This window comes from Aulonocara stuartgranti (genome assembly GCF_965226115.1).
Source record: "Aulonocara stuartgranti genome assembly, chromosome: 15".
NCBI lineage: Eukaryota > Metazoa > Chordata > Actinopteri > Cichliformes > Cichlidae > Aulonocara > Aulonocara stuartgranti.
The window spans coordinates 16824262-16846122 of NC_138951.1; the positions used below are offsets into that span (position 1 = coordinate 16824262).

General features: G+C 40.0%; 1 protein-coding gene and 1 long non-coding RNA gene across 9 annotated transcripts in view; one reads left to right on the forward strand and one right to left on the reverse strand.

Annotated features, from left to right (window-relative positions):
• LOC309689602 overlaps positions 1-21861 on the forward strand; it is a 395670-nt gene that overhangs the window by 211086 nt on the left and 162723 nt on the right. The gene's annotated exons all lie outside the window — the stretch shown is intronic.
• Positions 1597-18565, reverse strand: max (myc associated factor X). 8 transcript variants are annotated; one of them, XM_082506149.1, is made up of 5 exons: positions 18361-18565; positions 18041-18067; positions 10399-10524; positions 5022-5145; positions 1597-3207 (listed from the first exon to the last, which is right to left on the reverse strand). In XM_082506149.1, the coding sequence occupies exons 1-5, from the start codon at positions 18394-18396 to the stop codon at positions 3020-3022; spliced, it is 501 nt and encodes a 166-aa protein (XP_082362275.1). In that variant the 5' UTR covers positions 18397-18565; the 3' UTR covers positions 1597-3019. The 8 variants fall into 8 exon arrangements, with proteins under 8 accessions (XP_082362275.1, XP_082362274.1, XP_082362278.1 ...); XM_082506148.1 differs by having other exon boundaries at positions 5022-5160; XM_082506152.1 differs by having other exon boundaries at positions 10417-10524; positions 18361-18564.

Sequence of the window (21861 nt, forward strand, 5' to 3'; positions counted from 1 at the left end):
CAGTGTGTAACAATAAAGATGCGGTTTGATGACCATTAGGATATTTTCCAGGTTTTCAGATGACAGCTAGATGATGCAGACCCAGTCATTTTGTCCTATAAGCAGGCCTGAAGTATGAAAGACGCTCAGTTCAGGGAAGAGCATCAAGGGTTACTGCTAGTAGGCTTTCAAAAGGGTAAAGCGTTATTGTAGATCTTAAAAGGTTTACGTTTGAGGTCATTTTAGACTTTACAAAAGACAGAATAAATCTATACAAAATCCGATTTAGTTTTTCTCATCTCAGTAGTTGCACCCTCCTATTTTAGAAACTGGAGCTTTTGGACATTTGCCAAATGATTTATTGCATCAGCTTTATAAAGGCAGCGTGTCTAGGCTCATTCCATGCAAACATGTTATTTACAGTAATGGGAATGGCAGTTACAGGTGGATACTGGGGAAGGGAGACTCGGCGCTTGAATAGGTCATCAAATTGGTACATGTGTGCAACTCAGGGCAAAGAACATGACATATTAAAGCAATTAAAATATTTCCGATGCTTGTAGACTTTTCTAAAATCCAGAGAGTGGTTAAACCGGAGAGCAGGAAACACACACAAAAGTATCCTCTAAATAAGAAGGGAATGACCGTGAACAGACAAGAGTCGGCTGGGGTTGGCCGCTGCTCAGCCACCTGGTTAAAAAACGACTCTCGTGTAAAAATGGGAAATTATAACACATCAGGTAGACAAACAAAACCAGAAAAACCTGACTTCACTACACCTGCACAATAAATCAGTTAAATTCAGTTTGAGTCTTTAATGTTCCCACGTACAGCTTCGTTAAGCCGCCGCCACACATTTTTTCGATCACGCCATGTGGCTGCATTGTTCAGTTCGATTGCACATTTTCAGACTTCTAGAAACTGTTAACGGTGAAATGCATTTTAAAATTTGAAAAACAAAACATGGAAACCATAAGGATGATGACACAGGTCATTAATGACCAAATAAGATTTCATCTATGATGGGTATTTCCATTTCCAGTTTGGTCTTAAATTTGATTTAGAGGCATAGCTTTGGGCCAACAAGTGAATCCCAAAGAGCTGGAAATGTGCCGTATATGTGTGCAGTGAGTCCTTAAAAAATTGAGGAAATTCAACAGGTGGAGGAGGAAAGAAGTTCCAAGGCTCTTTCTTTTCAGTTGAAAATTTCAAATGTTTTTATTCTTATGGCACTGTCATGTTTAACTTAAAAAACAAAAACCTTCCAACATATTTTGGCACACAAGCCTTCATCAGGGGAGTCAGTAGATCAATTCTGGGTCCCCGTGTATGATTTATTGTAGATTTCTTTAACATTTTGTGCACATTTTTTTGAAAAGAAAAGCCTTTGAGTTTTTCGATGTTTAGTGCCTCAAATAGCAGCTAAACAGTTGACATTTAGCATTTCAGTTGATCAATCTACTGTTTGATAAGGTCTCGTCCTAAATGGTCTCATTGGAAAGGCAGCTGTCAAGAAGCCATTCTTAAAAAAAAGAAAAAAGAAATTGAGCAGAGTCCAATATTTTAGCACTTTCACACACCGAAGGAAATGCTGATCAGTGACCACAGACAGACAGCTAAAGGATAAAATAGTTTATTTTATAGTCTCATAGTAAAGGTAGGCCTCAACTTGCAAGACAATTGTTGGCAGTATGTACAACATACTTGTAATTTCCATGGAATGGAACTGGACAAAGACCTACTACACTAATAATATCCTTCTAAATAGAAATTAAATGGAAACAATATACATACACACACATTTCCTAGACACGAAAATGCTTCCTTTTTTTTTTTCCTTGGAGGGGGGGGGATTCAGCAACATTGATTTTTACTGTGTAAAGCACAACACACTGACATGGACTTCTTTTGCTTCCCTGTACTGCAGGAGACGGGGGCTAATTTTTCAGATTCAAAACCTAGTTCATAACCTTGAAGAAAACTACATGTGACAAAATCAGCATCATCTCATGACTTGTGTGATCACTAAAGAAATGCATAACATACTGTTTGAACTTGAAAACATCCAATTAATGCTTTTTTGAAATATATAAAACGAGATGCCTAATGTATTCAGCCACCTAAAGTCATCCACTACTTCAAGCTAAAGGACAAAATACGATATAAGTTCAGGAATATTCTCCTTCAAAACATCAATTTCAACAGAACAGGTTTCTCTCTCTCTTTTCTTTTTTTAATCATCTTGTGTTGACAAGTGTGTGCTGCAGGAAACGTCTGCAATCCAGTGGGGCTGAGGTGGGTTATCACTTTTAACATTTGCTCCGAGCATCTTCACATTCTTTACTGGAAAAAAAAAGAAAGCTACAAATGTTTTATTCATTTTTAAAAAGGTAAATCTTTCCAAAACTTTTTTCTTTTTTTATCTAGGTGTGTGTGTAAATTCTAAACAAAAACAAAAAAAATACATAACATAGCAGTGCTTGAAAGAGTACACCTGGCTCATCCTTCCTCCCAAAGGAAAAAAAGATAACTTGGGGGAGGAGGAGGAGCTTTACTGAGGGTACACACACACACAAAAGAGCCTCGAGTCCTTACATAGCCAAGCTGCCTCTTTTTAGGATTTGGATTGATGTTGCTAAAGAAGGGGAGGATACCAATGATGGAGAACAAAAATCAACAGAGAAAGAGGGGTGGAGGAGGAGGGGAACCTGAAGCTCTCTAGGTGGATTGAAGCAGTTGTCTTTCACCCTGCTTACAACCTCTCTCCCGTGGGTGGAGACTGGCTGGAGAGAGACGATTGTGGCGGCTGTTGTGAGGAGATTTGATGGCGACGAGTCTCCAGTGCGAGCCCATCCAGAGATGGAGGAGAGAGGATGACGAGGGAGGCCGAGGTGGTCGTTGGCATGAAGGTAGGAGAGATCGGTGAGCCTCGAGAGCTTTGAAGGCCGTCTCCCCTCTCGCCCTCCGCTGTGCTCTGCTGCCTCGACCGCACCTATTTTTTTTCCTTTTTATATTTTTTCGTTTTAAGACGCTCGGCTCTCTAGCTTGCCTCCACGCGCACCTTCTTCCTGGTGGGTGGCTCTTCTGCCTCCGACTCCGAGCTGGAGTCGGAGCCGCCGTCGAAAGCCGACACGGCGCTGCCTTTGGGGTTGGTGTACAGGCTGCTGTCAGACGAGGAATAGTTGGCCTGGAGCTGAGCTGAGCCCTTCACTTTCTCCAGAGCGCGGACTGCGTGGACACAAAGGAACAGAGAACTCAAATTTACTGAAGAAACGATTGGTCTGAGGAAACACTGCTGATCATAATTCTCTGCTTTTATAAGCTGGACAGAAACCTGATTAGGATGCATTCAAAGCACTAACAGATTACTTTCAGCGCGAGATCTTGAAGTAATTAAACAGATTTCAAACAGTCAAACTTAAGAGTGAATCTGAATCCTGGGGCCAGAATCGCCCCAGCAAAGATACCAATCTGGATGGCATTAGAAATTGTGAAGGAGGGCATTTACTTTGGACTCTTACCTGCAGTTTCATGAGTTTAACAACTTATCTTATTGGCAAATAGCTCTCCCGTGGCTATTCATACTACACCAAAGTAAAAAAGTAGTAAATCAACTATTAAATGACAAAAAAGTTACAGCACCAATTTCTGTAGTTAAACTTCTTTAGACCGACAGAAAGGGCAGCTTCTTTGGGCCGGCCCACTCAACATTAAATTGGGTTGTTTGTCGCCCACAATGTCACATGAGCTCAATCAAACTGCTTCAAAGCCTGAAACTGGACTGTTTATTGAGCCTTCTAACAAACAAACAAACAAACAAAACCCTTAATTTTACATATATTATCTTATTTCTATCAGTTTTGCTACAGCTGGCATTTTTGTGCAATCTAATGCTTAAAAGGGGGGAAGGGAAAAAATCAGAGTGATGACGCAGGGGTCTCACAAAATTTTAGCCTCCTGAGACCATGCATCCTTATGTGGGAACACTGCACTCAGGATTTTCTGTATCCTACACTTAACTCTGCTCAATGAAGCGTATTATACTTTGTTAAAAGATGGTGACTTATTGTATTATAGTGTAAAATAAAGCAAATGCAACCATTTTCGGCTCAGTTATCAGGAGGGTTTAAGACTTTAAGAAACAAACGTGATTCATATACATATGGAAAACATCCTCATTTTGCACAAGAGTATATTAATGCACCATGTCTAAGCTACACCTTTCATTGAGTTTTGGAGGATTTTAGGTACATCAGAGAGCAGAACATGATGGTCCAAATTTGCTCAAGGTCTAAACAATGACAATATTTAGACCTTTGTCTCTCCAAAGTCTCTGAGAAAGCTTCCTGTGCTCAACAGTTAAAACCATTTTTGTCTCTTGGATTCTCCAGTAATGCTTGGTACGAAATGCACATTTGTAGGTCCTTTTGCTTTTTATGTCGAAAATCAATCTTGTTTCCATCATTCTGAGCTTTGCCAGGTTTGTCTAATCCTTCACTCTGGTTTTAGTAACCACCATCTTCGTTTACATGACTGTTATGAGCTTACTGAAGAAAGCCGATTGTAACCTGGTTACTGAGAAGCGTGGAAATATTAGCCTTAGAGCAACCTCGGCCCTGGACGTAAAAATAGACAAGCACATCTCATACATAAACTTTAGAAACATGAGGGAGAGACGTTAGAGGGGCCATTCTCTTTTAGGTGATTACATGGAGGTACAAGGAGGCATGTTATTAAACGCTCAAACATAATGATAAAATGTTGTATTTCCCCCATGTAGTTGCAGATGATCCTATAGTAAATTTAGAACAGAAAAGGGGGCAGACTTGTTCTTTTTCTAAAAAAAAAAAAAATAAATCTGTTTATGCGTAAAGAGCAGTGTGTTCTGAAACTATTCACACACACACACTCCTTTATCGCCAAAACATTCAAACAAACATTTATTGTTCGGCCGTCCACGCTTGCACCTATCAGGTGGAAAACCTCACAGCCGACCCAAACCAGCATTAATCAGCCCGCCTCTCCCCGATAAGAAGTGTTACCTTGTTGCTCAAGCAGTGCGTTCTGCCTCTTCAGGTCGTCGATGTCCTGCTGGTGTGTGTGGTTTTTCCGCCTCATGTACTGAATGTACTCTGTGGCTTTGTCTAGGATTTGAGCTCGAGACGCCTGTTTGGTAGACTGCTGTTAGTGACACATGCAAAAATTGAAGCAATGACGCAAGTATACAGAGTCTTTATCACATTTCTAACACAGTAACTCTAACCCCTGCCATGATGCTACGCAGACTGGCCCCAGAGAGCAGCACACTGCAGACTCAAACCACTGCAGGACACTACAGGGTATCTGAGACAGCAGTGCATTTCTCTACCTAGCTTGCCTTCTTTTAACCCCCTGAAATCTGCTAGCACTTCAGTCTGACATGCATAAGCTTTGTCATACCCCTGACAAGTTACGGTCAGAGGCCTCTCCTCGATTACAGCAGACAACAAACACTGCAGCAGCAACCAGCTCAGATTACAGCTTTGCCATCATGCCTACCTGGTGTCTGTCAGCTACTTGACCTGTACAAATTATGGCTGGGTATCACTGATTTTTAAAAAAATCATTTAAAGGCTCCAACTTACCTTCTGTTTAAGAAAAACAAGTCTAATTTAAATTAAAGTGACAGTGACAGCAAGAGGTGTCCACCATAGAGAATGTGATACAATCCCCCGTTTCTAGGGAAAAGTGAAAAGTGCCAGATGTGTATGAGTGTCAAAGAAGGTGCCGAACCAAAGTTGCCTGCAGGTTTTTCTTGTGCAAACACTCGCTAACCAGTAGCTCAGGACAACTGGAGAAAGTGCTACACTCACTGGAAATGAGAACGCTTCCCTTAGAAGTAAAAGCTGTGCTGCAGAGCTGAAGCAAACATGATTTTCATTGAATGCCAATGATCTGTTTCCTGCTTGTGACGCAACAGCTCGGAGAGTAGCTGGACCATATTTGTAGACAACTCCATCACTTCCATTCAAACAACTGCAGCAATATGCTAGCGATCAAAGCAATCACAAGGCCAAATGGTCAGGGAACAACCTAGCAACAGGTGAGTCACTGGCCGGTCTGTAGGCCTGCGTGCCTGTGTCTTTAGCAATTATTTTCCTAGCAACTGCAATCAAACCTCCAGCAACCAGTTGGGGATTATGTATCCTTCACAACAGGCAGTTACCAGGTGGTCACTAACCACTCTAAGCCCAAGGCCTTATTCAGTTGATCTTTTATTGCCACACATCCAAAATTGGCAATAAGTTAATTTCACATGGCTAGCAATGGCACGTTTACAAAACTTCAATTAAGGTCATGCGTTGCAAAGAACACGCCACTGGAAATAAATTTAAGTATATTTGGGATTTAAGCTTTATTTAACTGTCTATACTGAGGCCACTATGTAGTTTATTCGAGTTGGCATATCTGCACTGCAATTTTGCTACTCGAATAGCACTTGTGAGTGGAACTTATCTCTTCAAGTTGAGCTGCTCTCTTCCCGTCAGTTTGGCAGATAGAGGCACAAGAAGTGCTCGTCAGAAATGCACAGATGGAAACGGCACCAATCGCAGTCATTGCAATGAAATGCAGTTACCTTTGTAGGGCGATGCATGTCTGGTCACGAGGTTTCATAGGATTTTGCAGTTACAACGTACCCACAGCATAAATTTAATGCAAACATTTAAACTCTACATTACTCTTATTGATAAAGGTAAGCCAAGTAGTATGGATAAATATATGTGGACATTTTCCTCTGCCTCAGAAGGTTAACACTGCTAACTGGACCTTCACCCCATCCACAGATGTGTTGCTGCCAGAGGAGGCAAAAAATGTCCATCAGATATATCCTACAGATGATATGGATGTCCCCAACTACTAATTTCATAACCGCTTTAATGCCTTTGCAGGTTAAACACTGCGTTAAAGGGGATACGAGTTGATTTCAGCTCCTTACCCTGCAACAAAACACATTTGGGCAGAAACACAACCCAAATATCTCCAAGTCTGATGGCAGTAAAGCTGCTCTTGGGTAGCGCTTTAGCAGCTCTACTGCTGAATTACAGCTCACCCCAAGAAACTCAGAAGGCTTTAAACCTTACTTCAACTCAAAGGCAGAAGCGGACTGACATTTAAGGAACAGACGTGTTTCTTCTTTCCCAAAAAGCAGTTAATCAATGGAAAATTAGAATTTAGACTGAGGATCAAGTCTAACAGTCAGGAAACAATAAGTGTGGCACCACCAGCCTTCCTTCCTTCTAGATTATAGGCTCAACATGCTTGCACTGAATGCACTTTCCAACGCTCAACTATTTAACACGTCCACATATTCTAAAGCAGCCAACATACTAGTGTTCATTATCTTGATCAAAACACTGCTTGAAAGAATTTTCCAAGATGCAATCTATCACATTTTTTTACTCTGCTTGTTTACGACATACATTACGGCCATTAGTGCAGGGGAAGGGGAGCTGTTGGGTAAGAAAAAACCAAACACTACTCAAGCCAAAATACCAACAAAAAACAGAAAAAAGATCAGAATTACAGTCAAACCACTGCGATCTTCTGTTTAACACTAGAAGGCCAGAACCACTAGGAACGTGAAAAAGATGCTCAATCATTAAAAAGGTTTGTTTATTTTGTAATTCGTCCCATATTTAAAGAGTTAAGCCTTCTGGTTAATCTGCCTGTTTATGATCAGCACATTGGTGCAAGTGATATGCCATAAACCAGCGGTCCCCGACTTTTGCGCCACGGACCAGCCTTTAAGGTGTCGCGTATAAATACAACAAAATAAAACTAGTACCGGTACCGAAAAAAAAAAGATTTATTCATAACACACGTGAAAAGACTCAGGAAAACCGAGTTAACGATAAAAACGATAACAAAATAACGCGGAAAACCGATAAAAACCTTGAAAACCATACATTTCACACCTGAGCCTCAACTCTCGCGGCCCGGTACCAAATGACACACGGACCGGTACCGGTCCGAGGCCCGGGGACCGCTGCCATAAACAGCCTCATAACCATTTATGCTAGTGTGGCTCGATCAGCCACACTCATCTCAAAGAAGGTTCACAACTCCCAATCCGTAACTGAACAGGGGAAGTCCATATTCCTATTTTTTACATTAATGCAAGTTTAAGGTCTAAAAATTGGCAAAATGTTTATTATTGGGAACTGTGACCAAAGACTGTGAACCTGCCCAAACCACAACAGACTGCCACTTGGTAATCTTTGAAACACAGACTCAGAAGCACAAAAGTACACTGATTTGATACCCAGCCATAACTTGTTTTGTTGTTTTACAGTGGGGCAAAAAAGTATTTAGTCAGCCACCGATTGTGCAAGTTCCCCCACTTAAAATGATGACAGAGGTCAGTAATTTGCACCAGAGGTACACTTCAACTGTGAGAGACAGAATGTGAAAAAAAAATCCATGAATCCACATGGTAGGATTTGTAAAGAATTTATTCGTAAGTTAGGGTGGAAAATAAGTATTTGGTCATCTCAAACAAGGAAAATCTCTGGCTCTCACAGACCTGTAACGTCTTCTGTAAGAAGCTTTTCTGTCCCCCACTCGTTACCTGTATGAATGGCACCTGTTTGAACTCATCATCTGTATAAAAGACACCTGTCCACAGCCTCAAACAGTCAGACTCCAAACTCCGCCATGGCCAAGACCAAAGAGCTTTCGAAGGACACCAGGAAAAGTATTGTAGACCTGCACCAGACTGGGAAGAGTGAATCTACAATAGGCAAGCAGCTTGGTGTGAAAAAATCAACTGTGGGAGCAATCATCAGAAAATGGAAGACATACAAAACCACTGATAATCTCCCTCGATCTGGGGCTCCACGCAAGATCTCATCCCGTGGGGTAAAAATGATCATGAGAACGGTGAGTAAAGATCCCAGGACCACACGGGGGGACCTGGTGAATGACCTGCAGAGAGCTGGGACCAAAGTAACAAAGGTCACCATCAGTAACACACTACAACGGCAGGGAATCAAATCCCGCAGTGCCAGACGTGTTCCGCTGCTGAAGCCAGTGCATGTCCAGGCCCGTCTGAAGTTTGCCAGAGAGCACATGGATGATACAGCAGAGGATTGGGAGAATGTCATGTGGTCAGATGAAACCAAAGTAGAACTTTTTGGTATAAACTCAACTCGTCGTGTTTGGAGGAAGAAGAATACTGAGTTGCATCCCAAGAACACCATACCTACTGTGAAGCATGGGGGTGGAAACATCATGCTATGGGGCTGTTTTTCTGCCAAGGGGACAGGACGACTGATCCGTGTTAAGGACAGAATGAATGGGGCCATGTATCGTGAGATTTTGAGCCAAAACCTCCTTCCATCAGTGAGAACTTTGAAGATGAAACGAGGCTGGGTCTTCCAACATGACAATGATCCAAAACACACCGCCCGGGCAACAAAGGAGTGGCTCCGTAAGAAGCATTTGAAAGTCCTGGAGTGGCCTAGCCAGTCTCCAGACCTCAACCCCATAGAAAATCTGTGGCGGGAGTTGAAAGTCCGTGGTGCTCGGCGACAGCCCCAAAACATCACTGCTCTCGAGAAGATCTGCATGGAGGAATGGGCCAAAATACCAGCTACTGTGTGTGCAAACCTGGTAAAGACCTATAGTAAACGTTTGACCTCTGTTATTGCCAACAAAGGTTATGTTACAAAGTATTGAGTTGTATTTTTGTTATTGACCAAATACTTATTTTCCACCCTGATTTACGAATAAATTCTTTACAAATCCTACCATGTGGATTCATGGATTTTTTTTTCACATTCTGTCTCTCACAGTTGAAGTGTACCTCTGGTGCAAATTACTGACCTCTGTCATCATTTTAGGTGGGGGAACTTGCACAATCGGTGGCTGACTAAATACTTTTTTGCCCCACTGTAATCGATAGCTAAACAGCGATGTCCATGTGGTGATTCGGACTGAGATAAATATAGCCGAGCGTCTTATCAAGCCATTTTGCACTGTGTGTTTCCTGAACTGAAATAAAACCCTTGTGCAGCCAGTTGCTGAACCCACTCTAAAAATTCTCTACGTCAATGATGTCAAAACAGGAAGAGAGCAACAAAATGTCCTCATAATAACTTCCCAATGCTGCTCCAAGTACTTAGACTGCATCACTGCCTTCCTGTTGCCAGTCTGCACCCTTCTACCATTTACCCTCCACTAATCAGCTGCCCAATCAATGCCCTCCACATGAAGCAACAAGACATCTGCATCTCTGAACATCTACATGCTGTTTTCTAAACATCATAAACAGTAAAATTCACATTTTAGCATAGACATGACACAATAACAATTCATTCAAATTCAAATATTTTTCATACATGAGTGTGTAGTTGGCATTTGTGTGGTAGGCAGACTTACAGGCTGAGTGTTACCAACCTTTTCTCCCTGCAGGGAGGGTACCGAGTCTCGGAGGCTGTGAAAGCTGTCTTTGATGTGGTCCCTACGCTTGCGCTCCAGCGCATTGTGGTGTGCCCGTTTGTCTGCCTGCAATGACAAGAGTCACAGGGCCTTAAGCCAGGCAGCAGAGCAGCGTGGGTAGAGGGACAGCGGGTGTCCAGCCGTCCCAGTCAAACGTTCACAAGCCGCTCTGCTGCCAAGTCGCACTCTGAAGTAAAACACTGCTTTGTGCTTTTAATTCAGTGCAGCCATCATTATTATTAACCAACCATTACAGAGGAGGAGGACTCATTTAAGATGTAGTTAATATCCCCAGTAAGGCATCAAAATTAGTTTGTCTTCAATCTATAATAAAACACTGAGAATGATAGTCACACATTTTTAAGGCCATCTTTAAACTGCTCAACAGCCTCAACCTGTAAAAATTCATTTTACTATTAAAGATGTAAATCCTTTCCTTTTCACCAACTTCAAAATTTGTGAAACATAACCCTCCTTTCTTCTTTTTTAATATCAACACACTTATCTTGTCATTTTAAAGAAATTCATATTAAAACAGGGACTGCAGTTCACTGAAACTCATGCAAATATTATCGCTCTGTAATCCACAAGACAAAAGGTTTAACCTCACAGTCCTCAACGGATTTCAATATCAGCAGCCGATATGACAGATTCTACATAGAAGGCCAGATCTTAGTGTAGACCGTCATTACTCTGATATTTTACCCAAATTTAAATATGACCAAAGGTGAGAAAACTTTTCTTTTTAACTAAACATAAGGAAGATATAACATATTTAAACACAAAATGCTTAAATTTATTAGACCAATAGTCATAAAAACAATCAAGCTAATATTTTAGAAATAGTCCAAAACTTGTTTAAATCTAAAAAATTATATTGGTATTTATTAGACAAACTGCATTTGTGTTTTTTAATACCTGCATTTATGCCGGCACACTGTACTCATCTGAGAAGTCCGAATTTAAGAACATCAGTCAACCATAGAAATCTAAATAAATAACTTTAAATTTTGCAAATTAAAGAGCATAAAGTGCATATTGGTGGATTAACAATCACAGAAACGTGAAAAATTATTTTGGTAATCACCAATAGTGTTAATCTAGTGTGACATAAACCTTACATTGGATAGTGGTCTAATAAATTTGCCAAGCACTGTAGATGCATTATTACATCTTAACATGCTAACAATGAAATGCTACTTCCAGCTCCCTCTTCATTTGCTGCAAAACTCTATTGTCTAAAATAGACCAAAATACGAAGAAATCTCTAAATTTGAACATGAAAACTAGTCACTGCAAACATGATGACAAATAATAGTGTCAGCTAACTCCCTGATGAGAAAGTAAACAGTTCAGCAGTCATGAACAGAGGTTGTTTTGCTCTCCAACCTTTATGGGGTTCGGCTTTTCACCGTAAATTTGAGGTTAATTTTAGGCTGCTGTATGAACTAAAATACAACATTTTTCATGTCTTTTGTCAAATCAAATAACTAGCTTAACTATAACAACCCAACACTATTAACAAACACCAACTAAAAACAGGCACATAACTAGCTGTTAATTCAAAACCACACATCTGAACTCCAATTATTAAACTCGAGGCATAAAACAGCTGCCATTAGCACATGACCAGAGCACTGATCAGCATGTAGTTCGGCCTGTTTTTAGGCCAAACAATTACAGCCTCCAATCAAATCTGACTCCTGACTAATCCATGCTGTCACCAGGCTGAGCCCAACTCCCAATAAGAGCCTCCAAAATCATCTGTACATCCACCATCACACAGCTTCAGCAAAGCACGAGATGTGACTAAAATATTAGCAATGAAAACAGAACAATATTTGTGGTCACGCCACAGTTTCAGGCAAAGAGAAGAGGAGACAGAAGTCAGGTGACCTTGTGTCATCTGACTCATTTTGTCCATGGATTACAACAAAAGCCAAAGTGGCCACGAGTGAGATGAAGAGCAGGTTAAGACAAGCCTTTCGCTGTGATCTCGGTGGGCGTAAAGCGTGACTCAAGTAATACTTTAAGCAAGTAAACATCCTGCTGAAGGTCTTAGCAAGAAGATAAATGCTGCAGAGCATGAACACATCCTAGACACCCTGAGTGTCACTGAAACTGAAACTTTAATTAAAAAAAAAAAAAAAAACCCAAACAAAACCCCACATATATACCCTTAAAGCTACCCACAATGCATATCATGTGACTCAGTGGCAGCTGCTCCTACAGTGTGTTGCATAAAACAGAGACCAACCAGAAGGGAGAAAAAACCACCAGGACCATGTGCCTCATTGTGCCAAGCACTCCCTCCATTAATCCTTGCATGAACAAACATGACTGCTATTGATGGCATGTGCAATTACCAGTCTGGTGGCTGTATCTATGGATGCTTCAGCGACGAGACAATAGATACAGAAAGTGCACGTGGTTGACTTTCTTGTTCAACGGCAATGAGGGGAAGACTATTATGTTCAGTATATTAACAGGAGTAAAGCCCAGAGTATGTTAGCATTCATTTATTATAGAATTCCTGCTTGTTAAAAGCAAGTGGTGACTTACAGACAAGCTATTTAAAACACTGGAACTGCTTTAAATACAGTTACCAATCAACGCTGGCCATTAGGTTTACTTTCCCTTTTGTAAATGTACAGTTTATTTGGCTAAACTCAGAGCTGGACGATAAAAAGGACAAAAGAAATGCCCATGAATAAAGTTTTGCTCAATATAAATATAAGATATGGTCACCATAAAGCTGACAAACCTTATTCCAGCATGTTTTGACAGATAAGACAAAAGACCAATGATAATGAGAACACAGAGCCACGTCAGCATAGGCTGACATAGGAGGTGTAGCCAGTAGCACCACATATGCTAGTGTTTGGGCTGCAGCAGTACAAGTGAGTGTGATTGAGATAAAACAAAATAAAAAGTTTAACGACGACTCGCGGCACAAGACTCAAGCTACGAGAACTTTGCTGAATGGAACTGTCCGATAACAAGACACGATGCCAGTAAGCACAGTCGATAATGTTGAATTAAAGGAACTGACCATTAACATTTCTCGTACTTTCAAAGCTGTACATGGACTGTAGAGCGACGGCTGGACAGCTGTGTCATTCTTCGCCACCACACTGGCTTTGTGGTCAAGTTGCACATCTGATCCATATGAGCGTCACTGCCCACTTTGTTGAGACGGCACTTTGCTTCTTATTCGAAAAAGAAAGTGTACTTTACTGATCCCCGTGGGGAAATTCCTCTCTGCATTTAACCCATTCACTCAGTGAAGCAGTGGGCAGCCATTGGGCGCCCGGGGAGCAGTGTGTAGGGACGGTACCTTGCTCAGGGGTACCTCAGGGTAGCTGTTCAGGGGAATACAACCCGTTCCTCTGCTTCAGGGAACAGACGTTATAGACATAACTGTTCGCTTGTGCCTTGGAGCACAAGTGGCCCTAAACTATCTGAATGTTCTCCTTTGCCTGCATTTGAAAGGTTCTTGAATTTGTACAGACAGTCTGAATCTATATTAAAAAAAATATATATATCATTTTTTTTAATATCGGATTAATATCTAGGTTATACTTATTTGGAACAGACCAAAGATTTCAGTTTTCCATTTGTGTTTGTGTTCTTGGTTGTATATCTTGGTATGAAAAAGAACCTCTAAGCTTGACCGAAATTGTGAGTCCATTTACAGCACGATTTATATTTCAGACTGATAAGAAAGAAATTATTGTTTTATGACTTTCTTTCCCATATCAGCCAGCCCTAGTTAAACCTCACAATAAACTCCAATCCAATAATTCCATAAAGCTGCTTTTGTTTCCTCATTTCTTTCCATTCGTTTAAAATTAGCAAAAATAAGCTTCACAGGCGGATTTTGACAGGCCTTTCACGCTTCTTCAAAGTCTTCGTTCACTATTAAGTGCTGATTTGAACAAAGTTCCACCACAGATATATATTTTAGTGCCTTTAAGTTACTCTTTGGCAATGTAAGTCGCACTCTCAAGAGGATGTTGAATATTTACAAAAACCATCAGAATTTGAATTTATAATAAATGTTTTAAAAGCATATAAATGTTAAATGTTCATGCAAAGTTTCATTGCACCAGTTAAAGAGGAGACAGGGTACATAAAGACATTTAAAACCACTGCAGTTTAAAACAGTTTCAAGGTCTGCAGTAGTGACTTATAAGTATAAAATGTAAGTACTTTTTTTTAAGGGAAAAGTGGTTCTGTTCAGACAGTAAATATCACATTAGTAAAGATAAGGTTAGTCATTTCATGAAAAATTTGATTTATTTAATACCACCCACCTCATGACCTCAGAGGTAAATGATTTTTAGTGGTACACCAACTTCAGTCTGTTTAATTGAGGCAAGATTTTACCTTCAGCCTATGAATATTTTATATAATTTAATATTTTTACAAGCCCGAAAGCAAAAAAACAAAACAACTGTATCTGAGAAGGTCTAGAGGAAACGCAATTATTTAGATTTATATGAAATGACCCAGCTGTCTGCACTATACATGCTCTAACCTACATAATTATAATTTATATTGAACACTAATCTAATAACGATTAGCGGTTAATATGAAACTGCTTTTTTACATTACAAAATTTTATTAATCTGAGTACCAGTGAGGGTACTTTTTACTACTGTTAAATGTGTCTTTGGGAAAAGAAAACATCTCAAATTCTGTTTGTTCTTGTTGTTTCTTTTGAAGGCAAAAAAAAGAGTGAAAATAAGCTGACAGAAAACCTTGTTTTGGGAAAATTAAACAATATAATTGCCCCCAAATATCAAGATGTGACCCCATAGTACCGACAGAAAAATAAGGAATCATGCCTCTTTCTGAGAGCAGATTAAAGGACAGACACCACACCCTTTACATAAAATAGCCACAAGATCTCCACGTATGTACTGTCACGTAACCTGACATACCTTTCAACAAGTCTGTTCCTTCAGAGAGCCAGGACTGCAGCAATGTTTTCTTTATTTCTGACTTGTGTAGGAAATTTTAATTCCAAGTGAATCCACTTTAAAGGTTACATCATGCACATAATTACATTTAACTAGGTCGCCAACACTAAACAGCTGCTATAAACACAGCAGTATCTGCATCGTCAAGCTACCTTGTTGAGCACATCAGGCTCCACAAAAAGCAGGTGTCCTATTACCTGCTTGCAACCATTATCACTTCACTGTAAAGCTGATACGTTCTGCTGGCGGCCTACGCCAGCTGAGCTTCTCCTCCGTTCTATTCATACCTGATCATGAGACATTACATAACACCACCAGGTGCCTAGCTGCTGCTTCCTGGCCATTCCTTGACCAACTCACCTTCCCCGCACGAAAGCCTACGCTGCTGTCAAAACTTTTTCCACCAGTAACCATGGAAACGCCACTAAAACAGATTCGCCAGCAAGTGAAGCAAAGTTGACGATTTAAAAAAAATGTCCTCATTAGGACATATTTAAGATCTTACAATGACTGGTTTCACTGTTCATTAGTTTATACATTTCTGTTCTTGGAGCTACAAAACAAATCATATTTTGCCCCTCGTACATTTTCTAACCATTACACACTGCATACCATACATACATTAAGTGCTTAGCAGCCCCTTTGCTCCATGACTAGACAGCGTTCAGTCTCTTATCTCACCTTCCAAGACATATCTACAGACAACAGGCCCACTTTCCACATCACTATTCAAGTTTTGAGAACTATTCAATGTCTGCCACACCAAAACCATCATTACATTTTATTCCTATCTCTGTTTGCACAGCTAAAGTGGTGAATTTAGCTTTTTGGAAACAGAAATTGCAATCTGGGAAGTGCAATCCTGAGAAAATACGAGCCACAATCTAATTAAAAAATAAATAAATAACTGAGAGCATCTGAACAAGCTGACAAAAGTATTCTTGGTGGTAAATTTACTTGTCTGTAGATAATTAAACCACGAAGAGACACCATTCTGTTCTATTACTGCTGTTTGGCAAAACAAGAAGAAGGAAACTTCTTTTTATCCTTTATAAAATAATGATATTTCTCCACGCATCTGTGAGCACATCTGCCAATGTTGCAACATTTTTTTATACACTTGAGACCACTTTTTTTTAAGCCATCTGACAAACATCCAAAATTATGACTAAGGTAACACTTCAATAATTGTGCAAAGCACTGGTGATTTTTTTCTAAAAGCAACTTGCCAGGTTTTGCTCTAAAGCTAGCTTTTCTCTAACTGTCTGAAGCAGTAAGTCGGGGTTTTCCTGCAAATAAAATTAACTGTGTTAAATATATTTACTCTTTTTTTTTTAATGGGGTTTAATCAAGTTTAAATTCACCCCCCAGAAACAGAAAAATGCATAAACTTCTTGTAAGTAAGGCAACCATAAGCAGACCAATGGGACTTGCTTGCATAATCAACCCCGAAAGGCCCATTTTAAGCAAGAAGAAAAATGCTCCTACTGTTCAGCAGAAAACGAAATATTTTCGGTATGCATGTATAAACTAGACAACACAAGCAGAACATTAAAGTCAGTATTGATCAAAAAATAAAGAGAGAATTGCCTCAGGTCTGTTGGGGGGGAACCAGCAAAAAGGCTATTTTCTAATCTTTATATCACTTCATGTTAACATGTTAACACTAATATTTCCTAAACAGCTCTTCCGCATTTTAATTCTAGTTATTTGACAGGCGGGGAAACATGGTGTTTTTGTGTGCACCAACCAAATCGTGCAGGGTGTTTTTTTTCCCCCTAGCTTGTATGCATGCAGCTATACGTCATTCATTTAGGCTGCCAGCCTTTTCGCTGCCTGTAGAGAGAAGATGGCTCTAATCACCGTCTGCAATACAGGAAAACATCCCGCTGCACCCTTTCCTGACACCAAGCCCTGTCCGAGGAGATGCAGCAGCCTCTCTACCCGTTACGCCCCCCTCTGCATCTGCATCATGGATGCAGAACAAAATGTAAACGCGCTCTCTTTACTAAGATGACCTACATGTATGATATGCAAACCTGATTGTGAGCGGAATCCCCGCGGAGGGGAGCAAAAAAGCCTGGGGTGGAAGAGGGGGGGGAGACGACTCAGGCCACTAACCTGCTGCTACGGAGCACAGAAGGCTTTGTGTTAACCGGAAAAAAACAACAAACACGCGCACACACACAAAAAAAGCCTCTGTAGGGATAAAGCTTTGGTCTAAATATAGATTTCGTGTTACAGTCTCCCTATGGTCGGGTATACACAGGATGGGGGATACCCTGCAATACACTGAAGCCGAGGATTATCGCTTCACTTGCAGAGATGCATGAACAACTACACGCAAAGCAAAAAATACCGTCCACACACACATATATAAATAAATTTAAAACATACACGTGTTATCATCGAGATAACCGCACTATCACATTCTCTCTCATGACTAGCCCCCACCACCCAAATAGTGCAATCTGACTAATACACCATAATAAATAAATAAAAATTAAATAAGCAAAGTGGTGATGAATAAGTTAACTTAGCAATAATCAGAGACACATTTTTTTGTGTCGACAGTGGACAAATCCAGCATTACGCACCACAGAGTGATATCTCGGTGATTCTTCCTGCAAAGAAACAGAACAAAAAGTACAATTGTAGCCACAATTCTTCGTAAAGCTCCACAATCTCACTGTTTTCGCTGAAGAAAAGTAAGATAATTAATCAGGTCAACAATGAGCTGATGCAAGAAAGCCTACTGTTTCTTATCATTTAGCTGGAATCCCGATAAAATTACTCAGAAGATCAGAGCTAGCCAGCTTACTGCCAGCTAGCGCTTAGCCGACGAGCTAGTTGAGCTAAAACAAATTTCCAGCTGGCGGAATAACATCCTTAAAAAGCAAAAAGCAGCCATACTTACGTCACTATCGACTTCGATGTCATCGTTATCACTCATTCTTCGATTAAATAGGCTAGTTTAAACGGACGGGTGGCTAAAAAAACAACATGAATCAGCTTAGCACCGAGCGGCGCTCCTATACACGGACAGCTAACAGCTCACGTTCTGTTTGGACGGAGCCGAGGTGGACTCTACGGGCTCCACGTGACTGCACTCCACACACGCAGCTGCCACACCGCTGTACACATGCGCAGAAGCAAGAGGGCTTTTGGGAAGTGTAGTCGATAGGATTGTTTTTCTTAATTTCTCAGATGCAAATTAATATTTGTGGAGCATTTTACTACAGGTAGTATTTATAAAATATATAATTTCCCCTGGATGAGTCAAGAAAGCATTATACAGAAAGTCTGAATACCGTTGTAAATGTAAGCAGTTGTTATTTCTAAACTACAATATCCAGGAGGGATTTCGCTTGTATACTACGTCACAGCGTCTTTATTTTTCTGATTTGCATTCTGGGAATTGTGGTTGGAGTCGTATTTGTATGCCAGAAGAGCTAAACGGGCCATGGCTGAGACACGTGGATTTTAAGAACATACTGAAGAAACATAAACTCTCACATGCTCAGGCCCAGCTACAGCAGCCTACAAATATACACCAATCAGGCGATTCATTCCTAGTATGCCTCTCCTTCTTTTCTGTTTTTCTTTTTATTTCTTTTCATCTTGTTTGTGTTTTATGTGATTCGTTTTCTTTTTAGGGATCAAGAGTATGAAATTAAGATTGACTGAGTCCTGTCCAAAAACTATAACTTGTGTTGTTTTCTTAGTTTTTTAAAAAAAAATGATAAAAACAATAAAATATCCTTGGGTTATTATTTGGGATACACAAAATAATGTTAATGATTCAATTGATAAACTAAAATTTAAGAAAACAAACAAACAGACCTTTCTGTAATGCCAGTGGAATAAATGCAAATAGGAGCTGGTCTCTGCACAAATAATAGCAAGAGTAAGAGCAATAATCTGCTCTGGGGCTTCCTTTTTTCACTAAATTGTGCTGTAGATAAGGAGCTTACACTGTGGATTATTCTGCACTGCAACAGTGAATCAGTAATTGTTTTTTTTTATGGCTGGGAGAAGCCTCCTCCATTCCCCCACCAGCAGGTCAAGAGACCACATCAGCTGCAGGCAACATCCTGTTTGCTTTCCCTGCTGCTTTACACCTGCACTGACCTTCATCCTTCTGTCAAGCCAGTCTAGATCATCTGCCTCTTCTATTTCTTGTATACTCCGCCAGTTTTGGGCCCCATCTACAATTTTCTTGAATCTTATTGTATGTCCTGCAGCAGGATGGCCCAACAGGGTCACCTAGAAATATGGTCAGTAACAGCATACCTGTTTTTAATAGAAGACAACACAATAAGGCCAGGCTTTAATAATGCATCTGCTGCAGTGAAGCCTCTCCGTCTTCATGCATGACAGCAAGAAGCCATCAAGCTGTGTATGTGCACCAAAATTGAATTTAAATTACCTCGAGGGATGGGTTATGTTATAGAATAATAAGATGATGAAGTAGATATAGCAAAAGTCAAAATTTTCTGCTGTCTCACCACACCCTTAATACTGTTTCTCACAGGCCTGAGCTGAGTTATGAAGTGTGGAGCACCATTACAGTTCACAGTGTTCAGGCTGCAGGAAGGTAGAGACACTGATTAACTATAGAAGAAGAAAAAACTATTAAAATCCAGGTATAAGGAAGACTTGGCTGTAATTACAGCTAGAAAAGATGATCTGTCCAGACTGAACCACCTTCCCCTCCCCCCCGTGTCCTTACAAGATTGGCCTGCTAAACCATTAAAATGCCCTCCTTTTGTCCCCTTGCAGCGTACTGGCATACTGGAAGAGCCCCAGTATGCAGACACCATTAGAGATTTTTTTTGTCCTTCTTGCCATTGTTGTTGGTGCATCACTTATGAAAAGGAGGAAGGGGGGGGGGGGGGGGGGGGGAGCACTGCAGTGCCAGATAAATGCTAGAAAAGTTTCACTACATCCTTAAACTGTCTTAGATGATATTACTGTAGATTATTCTTGTAAACTTTTATCAATAAATCAGTTAACTATACATTATCAGTGTTAATCTAAATGGAGCAAATGAAATACAGTATACTAATGTAATATGAAGCGTGACTGTACTTAAAAATAATCCAAACTCATTTCCTGAACCCCCCCCCCCCCCCCTCAAAAGAAAAAAGATAAAAGTAAATAAATAAGAGTAAGTAATGTCATCCACAGAGAGATAAGCATGTTTATCTCAACTGCGCAGCACTAATTAGTATATCAAAGTGCGTGGGTTATCAATTTTTATGATAAATACAAACTGGAAGAGAGTGCTGTCAATTGCAATGCCCAGCACTGTTGGATGAGCACATGGAAGGAAAAAGTAGGATTGTAATTAAATCATCAACAGCTGCAGCAATAAAGTGTGAAATAATAATTATGATCCAATGATTCAGTTACGAGCCCCTTAGTACTTCTCTGACCTGCTGCACCCATATACACAGTCTCACATGCTATGGTCCTCAGCTATGGGGCTGTTTCTGTCCCTCCAGCCCTATTTTCTTTATGTATCTTTGTTTATTTGAACTATTTTTCAATAGATATACAAATATAAGTTATTATTACAATAATATGATGTTAAGATTAAATATATTGTGTGCTATTGAAATAATTGAGATACTCAGGACTGCACAAGAGCATTCATCTCATGTTCAATGTTTTCTCCATGTTTTCTACCTAAATGTTATTTATGATTGCATATTCTGATTTTCTGTTTCCAATTCCAATTTCATAGGCATTAATGTACCCCCATACCATCAGAGATACGGGCTCTTGAACTGAGCACTGATAACAAATTAGATGGTCTTTCTTCTCTTTAGTTGAGAGGACATGGTGTCCACGTTTTTTTATTTGGAAAACATTTTTGCATCATATTCACACATTCATAGCCGTTAGTCTTGTACTTTTTTGGGTAAACATTGGCAATGTTGTTTTTGGATTCTTGTAGTACACATCCAAACATTTTTGAGATGCTTTGCTGCCATCAAATTTAAAATGTGGTAGTATTTTTCATGAAATAATAAAATGTCTCAGTTTAAATGTGATATATTTTCCATGTCGTGTTGTGAATAAAATATCGGTTTATGGGTTTTTGCAGATTATTGTATTCTGGGTTTCTTTGCATTTTATACAGCATCCCAACTCTTTTTGGAATTCAGGCTGTAGTACCACCAGTGTAAATTTAATAGGAACATTGTGTTCGCCATTTCGAAAAAGGACAGTTATTTCACATTATCACAGTTTCCCTCATTATGTAGAAAGCCTTTGATCAATAATTAGCATTGCAATTATTTATAAGAATTTGCTGTTTTTGCGGTCCTCATTATTGGATAACAACATGCTTTGGAAATGTGGCAAATGATTAAAATTACATGATATTAAAAAAAGTTTGTACCATGTTAGG

Coding starts and splice junctions, on each gene's coding strand:
- max (XM_082506148.1), bottom strand. CDS start 18,396: ATGAGTGATAACGATGACATCGAAGTCGATAGTGAC. Junction 5,161..10,398: donor AGGTTGGTAACACTCAGCCT/GTAAGTCTGCCT, acceptor TGTCACTAACAG/CAGTCTACCAAACAGGCGTC. Junction 3,208..5,021: donor CGCACTGCTTGAGCAACAAG/GTAACACTTCTT, acceptor GTGTCCACGCAG/TCCGCGCTCTGGAGAAAGTG.